The 8,154-nt window shown below is 40.5% G+C and overlaps 1 protein-coding gene across 1 annotated transcript; it reads left to right on the plus strand.

Annotated features, from left to right (window-relative positions):
* On the plus strand, positions 1–6,832 carry LOC145458387 (lipoamide acyltransferase component of branched-chain alpha-keto acid dehydrogenase complex, mitochondrial-like). Its single transcript, XM_080336745.1, has 8 exons — positions 1–410; positions 603–762; positions 1,660–1,787; positions 1,854–2,009; positions 4,099–4,332; positions 4,837–5,028; positions 6,319–6,390; positions 6,459–6,832. The coding sequence occupies exons 1-8, from the start codon at positions 114–116 to the stop codon at positions 6,624–6,626; spliced, it is 1,407 nt and encodes a 468-aa protein (XP_080192871.1). The 5' UTR covers positions 1–113; the 3' UTR covers positions 6,627–6,832.
* The last annotated feature ends 1,322 nt before the right edge of the window (positions 6,833–8,154 follow it).

The raw sequence follows: 8,154 nt of genomic DNA on the forward strand, positions 1-8,154 counted from the left end.
CCATCCGGAGTTAGCAAGACTGAATGCTGATATCCACTCACATTCTCACTTCACATGAACTACGTTTGCATTGTGACTTGTGAGGCAACGTTCCGTCTGCGTTGCAGCAAATCATGATCAGAGAACTGACACGCATGAGCCTATTGAGGCGAATTAAGTCTTCGGTTGCGACAAGCAGAACGCTCAAGTTACAAGTGCATTCGGTCAATGCGCAAAACCTGCTTTTCCGTGACCTAGTATCCAGCGTTTGCATCCAACCTCGCAGGGGCTTTTACATAGAGAGAGTGTCGCGTTTACCTGTTGTATCTTTCAATCTTTCTGACATCGGAGAAGGTATTAAAGAAGTCGAGTTGACAGAATGGTTTGTGGAAGAAGGAGATACCGTTGCTCAGTTTGACAGCATTTGTGAGGTGAGTCGCAATATTCTCTTTTTAACAATTTCGTGCTGGATACCGTAATGATTCTGTTGTATATCTGGAATCAAGCATACATTCATTAATCTGAAGTTGCTTTGTAGTATGTAGTGTTGTTGGTTGTAGTATGCGGGATTAGGCTTTCAAATTAGTGTGGAGATTAATCAAAGGCGTTGATGGCAATTCTAGGTAAAAAGTGATAAGGCATCCGTTACAATTACCAGCCGCTTTGATGGTGTGGTCAAGAAGCTTCATCATGAAGTGGACAGTGTGGTGCTTGTCGGACAAGCTCTTGTTGACATAGAGACAGAGTCGGATGGAGACGAAGACCCTAAAGAGGATAATGAAGGTTCGCAGTTGCATGTCTTATTATTATTGGTGATATCCATGGACTGGACATATGTGCGAACAGTGTGAATATATTTCCATATCCGAAGTGGAGATGGCGGAATTATTTGGAAATTACGCGTACTGACGGACTCTAAGATTACTTGTGTTGTCGTAAGACCTCGTACAGGTCTTTAATGCTAAAGTGGTATTGGTGGCAACATCACATGCAATTTTCAGTTGAATCGCATAATTATTCTACGCAAGAAACCCTTATGTCAAGCGCAACTTACTACCAAAAACAACCACTGTTTACAGTCTGGCTTGGATGTTGAATTGTTGAATGTTTGTTGATAATATTATAGCAAATGACAGGACTTTTGTTCTAATATACTGGGATATTTAGAAATTACACAAAGTGGTCTTTGCTGATTCTCAAAGTAGAAGTAGAAGTAATGCAGTCAAATTCTGCTCAATTGCAAGTTTTGTCAATTTACAGAACATCAAAAGTACTACAGTAAATAATTTTAAAAAGTAGTGTTGCTTGAGATGTCAGACGTCGCATTGATGTGGTTACTTACGAAATTGCAGATTGCATCTTCACGACTAATGCAAAATGATTAATGACTGCTACAAATTGGTGGAATCTTAGAAAATATATTCGGTAACAGTACCTTGACACACCTGGTCATTACAATATTTAACTTATAAATGTGATGCAAACATCTCAAAATTGCTTTATGCTTTACAAAATTTCAAGTCTATAAAGTAAGTAGTTTTGCCTGGAAATCTGTCAAGTTGAAGTACAGGTCATCAAAAGACATAAAAATGTGAGTAAGTAGTGGAAGTATGCAAAATATTGAGATATTGGAAATACATCTTTAGTGACCCCCTCTGGTTATGTGCACATGTTACACAGCTGCGGAACAAGTTCTTATTGAAAAGGATGAAGACAAAGCTCCCGTCAGTTCTACAAGCAAGGTCCTTGCTACCCCTGCCGTGAGAAGCTTTGCTAGCAAAAAGGGAGTTGATATTTCTCAAGTCCAGGTGAGAGACGAAACTAATTCGTTCGAAGTAGGTTCTGGTGTTTTTAAGAATATTTATTCTGCTCAGGGGTCCGGTCCTGATGGACGGGTGATGAAGGAGGATGTCCTGAATTTCGTCGACGGGCCTAAGAAGTCTCCTGAAACGAAACCTGTTGCTCCGCCAATTCCGACTGTGACTCCCACAGGCCAAGATAGGACGGAAACAATCAAAGGCATAAGGAAGGTGGAGTACTTCACCACTACCATCGATTGATTTACTATCCAATATGGGATGGTCAAGTCATGTCTCTTAGCATCAGTGCTAACTATTGGACCATTGTTCATATAGTGACAGAGTTGTTCAAAGTAGTCAGCGTTGCTACTCAAGTAGAAGTAATTCCATGTATTTCTGCTCAATTACAAGTACAAATAGCAATTTCCAAGATAGGCTATACTAAAAATATTTCGAGACGAAGTAGAAAATGGATATATGAAAAATACTTGGTACTGAAATAAGTACGGCAGTTCAAAAAAATAAATTTGGTCCTGGATCTCGTACTACTACTCATTCTACAGGCTACTTTCTGCTTTTCAAATCCAAATTGTAAAATGTAAGTAATTTTGCACGCAGTATTGTATAAAAAATTGTTCGAGTACAAATAGAAGTACAGTTAACTACCGGTTAAGTACGCACCCATTTAAGTTCGCATCCCAGATAAGTACGCAAAAATTATTCACAAATTCTGGGTTCAACTTGTTCAACAATTCATTCGTCTTAAACAGTGAACTAGATGTCATGAAAAGTTGAAAGTCAACTTAACAAAAGTTCACTGCCTGAACATATCGTGCACAGTCATTTGACGCATATTTTGCGTTCTTTTTTGCTTGGCTTCCCACGTCACCCGTCACAGTATTCGCCGAAAGCATTCCAGAGTGCTTTTGAGATTATCGTAAGCATCTGCTGCTTGATCTGGTAAGGCAGGACACTCAACTGATCCTCAATTTGAGACACCTTCTTTTAAAGTTGTACAAAGCCATGAAAAACGACGGTGTTTTCGACAGGCGCACAATTGTGGCTTGGGCCAGCGTCATCGTCAGTGTCATTTTCAGTCTGCATCGTTTCCAACACCTCATTCACGTCACCCAAAATCGCATGTGAATGGCCGATTTGTTACGGAGAGTTAGGCTTCCCAATCAATGTGCATGTGACTTTGTGTGTTCCTGTGGCATTTGCACAAACAACCAAAGACATCCGGTGTTCAGCTTTCTTCTTCCCTCGGATGCTGCTGAGATATACGAATGGCATAAGCAAGGTATATGTAGGTAGCAGACGACATTTTCAGGATCCTACGTGCAATTATAACATGTAAAGCATTCGGTGCAGCCAAAAGCTCTGGGTCTTCTTTTCTGTCCCAGCTTCTTCGCCATGAAAAAGATATTTCTGCAATCCTTGATGTGATATGAATCGGCTAAGCCACTGCCACGATGCCTGAAAATCATCTCCGGATATCGATAATTGATGAGCGATGTTTTGATTTTGCAAAGACCAGTGAGGGGGACGGGAAAACTTGCACGGTGCATGCTATCAATCCAAAGATATAAAATATCTTCCAGCTCAGGAAACCGACCAACATAATGTTCAAAACTCTTTGTCGTTGTCTCCTCAGACATCAAAACAGAACGCTTTCGAATAACTTCCCGGTTTTTCAAAATCTTTCGGATAGCAGCTTCACTCGCGCCATACTATCTTGCGAGACGTCTTCTACTAGGAGCGGACGGCACACAATACAATCCCTATACACACACAACTTGGCGATGACTTCCAATCTTTGGGATTTACTTCCTTCAACACTTACCTTTACCTGACATCATGCGAACGAGAAAATTGTACCCAACAAATTACTTGTGCTGTACTGTACACCAGCATAAAAGAATGACATACAAAACCGCACATGGGCAACGCACAGTGAATGACTACGTTAATAAATGCAAAATTTGTGAATTTGGTACCCCAGGTGGCTGTATATCTGCTAAGTACGCCCTACCACATAAGTTCGCATAAATTACTCAGGATCAAGTTGCGTACTTAACCGGGAGATGACTGTAGTCCAAAACAAGTATTGGACTAAGTGGTGCAAGTACATAATTCTACTTGAATAGGTAGTACTGACCACCTCCATGTGGTGATATGTAAACTATTAATCATTGTATCATTGTACTGTGTCTGTCAATATAATTGTAATTGTAGTGTGGTTGTATCATGGATGTATGCATGACTGGCTATGTTTGGAATATGTGCTAAAGGTCTGTGCTGATCCAAGTCTCTCTTCCAGGTGATGTTCGTGAATATGGTGGAGGCAAACAAGATTCCTCATTTCGGATATGACGACGAGTATGATTTGACGAATCTAGTCTCCGTCAGAAAGGATCTGAAGCACGTAGCAAAAAAGCACGATATCAAATTATCCTACCTACCTTTCATACTGAAGGCTGTTTCCATGTCATTGCTTGAATATCCCATCTTGAATTCAAGCATCAGCCAAGATCAGGAATCAATCGTGTACAAGGTGAGTGTTTATCGTAATGGGGCACTTGATAATTCGATGCTGGAAGACATCTCAATTTTTGACCCTAGTTCGTGGTATGACTAAAAGACTATTGCTAGTGTGTAGAGTAAAAAAGGCCTTCACTCTCACCCGGTTTAATCGTCCCAAAGTTTCATTTATGATATGTCATGTCTGTTCGTCTGTATTAATTATTATAGTTTTTCATTGGGTTTGTCGTAACAATGTTCTTGACAGACGACACATTAGATTACTATTACTGCGGTAGTGGAGTGGGTATCGTGTCAAATGCTCTGCAGGCCTCTTTAGAAAATTTTCCAATATTTGTTTGCATATTTGTATGCAATAATTGTATGCATATTATTCCACTTGCCCACTTATTCATCCCTGCGTCCAGGTTTGAGTTTAAGAACGGTGTTCATTATTTCGAAAATTCGTATTGCCCTTCCGTGGAAGAACAGCTTTAGGTAGCTGCTTATCTCGCCTTGACGATTTCAATGTTTCCAGGCTTCTCACAACATCGGCATCGCTGTCGACTCTCCGCACGGTTTGCTATTGCCGTGTGTCAAAGACGTTCAAAATAAAAGCATTCTGGAAGTCGCCGGCGAAGTGATTCGACTTCAAAATGCGGGATTAGAAAACAAATTGCATCCGAACGATCTCTCGGGAGGGACTTTTAGCGTGTCCAATATCGGCTCTGTGAGTTTGGATGTTTTTGTCACACTCGTTTTCTCATGTTACCTAGTAACATACCTATAAATAGACAATCTCTCTGTGTCAGCAGGGATCAGAGTGCTTGCAACGTTAGCAACCACCCGCAGACCTGGTCAACGTAGTCAGTCTTGCTACTCGAGTGGAAGTAGAAGTAACGCCGTTAGTCTCTACTCTATTGCAAGTACCGGTAGCGGTTTCCAAGACATGTCGAAACTACTTCGAGTTAAAATTGAAAATAAAAGTTCTGAAAAATACTCGAGTAGTTCAGAAAAAGTAGATTTAGTTAAGGGGTCGTATGTTTTTGCATCTAACCTTGGATGGCCACCTTCGGCTTCGTAATTGATAGATGTATTTTTCAGACTAACTCAAAATGACTAATGACCAGGGCAAGTTTTTGTTGCAGTCAAATCCAGGGAAAGTTGCACATATTTTTCACGAAAGTTGCAATTGAATAACTGAAACTTTTATACAGCTTCTTGGAAGTGCAGAACTTCATTACACAATTGAATAGTTTATTCATATTGAAATGAACCCGAATATTTTCGGCTATCATTCGTTCATTTCAATATGAATATACTATTTGATTGTGTAATGAAGTTCTGCACCTCCAAGAAGCTGTATAAAAGTTGCAGTAAAAACCTGCATTTAATTTTCACAAAAGTTGCATTCATGTACATTGTACAAGTTCGTTCGAGATACTCGAATCGTTCTGTATCCAAGGCACTGTAGCAAAACTCGGTGTTGGCGACTTCAACAAAATCAATAGCCCAAAAGATTTGACCCGGTGAAAATATAATTTTCGGCAGTTTAGCTGGAATGCACGTCGATCAGAAAGGACCTTGAATTTTGAATCAAAAGTTGCAATATAAGATTCCTCCGAACAGCTTGAAACACCATACTACATAACTTTGGAGTATTTAGGAAGCTGCCGGACGTTGTAAAAAAAATTGCAAAAACTTGCCCTACTAATGACACTACAAGTAGGTGTACTTTTAAAACATATTCTGTACCATGATACACGGGCAATTTCGCTCATAAAATTGATACAAAGTTGTCCCAAACTTAAAATTCAAAGTAACTTTGTCTAAATTTCAGGTAGTAGTGGAAGTACATAAATCCTACTCGGTAGTCTTAAAATGTAGATCAACTTCGTTACCGACCAACTCTGGTTGTGCGTGTGAGACGAGTCCACTTGTGGTATATACTCTAGGCTAAATTGATTTGAATGCGCTCAAGCTTACGCGAAATCACCTTTGACCTTTTGCCGGATTTCAGATTGGCGGAACCTACGCTCATCCCGTCATCTTTCCTCCGCAAGTCGCGATCGGTGCTCTCGGAAAAATTCAGGTCTTTCTAACCCTCGTAAATAGTTTCGATTCCATTTTTAGAGTGTTCAATGTTGCATTTCTTTTTAGGTGTTACCGAGGTTTGATCGTAATGGCGATGTAACGAAGGCTCATATCATGTGCGTCAGTTGGTCCGCAGACCACCGGATTATCGAAGGAGCTACGATGTCGCGGTTTTCGAACAATATTAAGTACCTATTAGAGGACCCGTCTAGGATGGTTCTCTACTTGAAATGATCCAGTGCGTTGCGATCATGGATTTGCACAGACATAGCTTGCCAATAGCAGCGGGGGCGACTATGCGAGTATCGATTGCATTTTGAGTCGTGTAGCGAGAAAAAATACATGCCCCTCCCCACTGGGATTTCTTCTATCGGGGGGAATTTTACAATTTTAACACTTCAACTTTCTTCTTTGAGCCTTGAAACTTCGGTTGGTGGCACCACAGCTTGCGATACTGGCAGAAGCAGGCTACACTAGTGTGCAAATTTGTGAGAACGACATGTCTTGGAAATAGCGAGTGAAATTTGGTACAAAATGGGGTACCGTCACAGAAATTTAATACAAAATGGGGTACAGTCACAAATTGCAAAATTACTTTTGATCAGTGTAACTGGCGTTATTTTCTTCGCGGTTGCGTAAAAGGAACATCTTTGCACTTTTCAAGTCATTTGTAATGTTATGACGCCGTAATGAGCTAGACTCGAATAGTAGACTTTAATCTTAGTACTTGACTGAAAATCGTTCTGTTGCTCGATTTTGTGCAGGCCTTGCCAAACACATTCTTTACACATGTGACGTGTCTCCCACTGTCTTTGATTTTGTTCTTGGCCTAACAGCGGACGCTAATTAATACACACTGAACACATGTGCGATTGCTATGGCGTTTTGAATCCTATCATGAAGTGTGCTTTCACATCGTATTTGAAACCTGCTCTGTGTTTGAAATTTTCCTATTCATGAAATCGTGTTCCTCACCGAATATTGCCATCTGGCTCACTGTATGTGTATGTCCCGTGCAACTTGATATGGTGTTTCCTAGACTATTACATTTCATTTTGTTGTGTTTGGCAACATAGAAGGGAATATGTGCTGACCATCTCCAATTTAGCAAAGAAATTTGGGAATAAAAGGACACCAAAATAATAACGTGTGAATTCTGACGGTCTGTAGCACTTCTGGTGGGATTCGACACGGACACGATGATTCCGCGCTGAAGTAGTTAGGTATTGGATTGTCAGTTGATTCCGTAGGAAGCAGTCGGTTTTCCAGTAATATGGGCTTATCGAATAGAAACTGGTGAAGCATTTAGGTTGATCCTCGGACGTTCAGAGGCAGTAGGTTGATCCTCGGACGTTCAGAGTCGACATGTCTTGACGTGATCTATCTTCATTCATTGGAACCTTGAAGATACCCTTGTTGGGATCAAGAGCAGGGTTGACCACGAACCTGAACTGTGACTAGTAAAAGCCTAGCATTGAAGATCTGTCTCAACTCTGCCCAGAATTATGTGGAATGTGCAACACTGGGAGTACACACTACGCAGAACAAGTCCCAGTGGAGGATTAAGCTTTTGTATTCTGAAGCTTCTAAGGAGCTGATAATGATTATTATTTAGTTCCCTATGCGTTAACAAGATTATTGTCTTGACTTGAGTTGACTTCCTAGCTTTTTAATGTATTGTGATCCTGAGATTAAGATATTGAAAAATCAATCAATGAATCATTCCCCATTGAAACGTGGTATTCATCAAACCTTTCCGTTG

The sequence above is a fragment of the Botryllus schlosseri genome, chromosome 16 (genome assembly GCF_051294905.1).
Source record: "Botryllus schlosseri isolate E-star chromosome 16, Bs_hap1, whole genome shotgun sequence".
Classification (NCBI taxonomy): Eukaryota; Metazoa; Chordata; class Ascidiacea; order Stolidobranchia; family Styelidae; genus Botryllus; species Botryllus schlosseri.

What these genes read in the sequence shown, in the direction of transcription:
- LOC145458387 (XM_080336745.1), top strand. Translation starts at nt 114, where the DNA reads ATGATCAGAGAACTGACACGCATGAGCCTATTGAGGCGAATTAAGTCT. An exon ending in CCCTAAAGAGGATAATGAAG is followed by an intron (nt 763 to 1,659) that starts GTTCGCAGTTGC and finishes CATGTTACACAG; the next exon opens with CTGCGGAACAAGTTCTTATT. An exon ending in CAATCAAAGGCATAAGGAAG is followed by an intron (nt 2,010 to 4,098) that starts GTGGAGTACTTC and finishes TCTCTCTTCCAG; the next exon opens with GTGATGTTCGTGAATATGGT.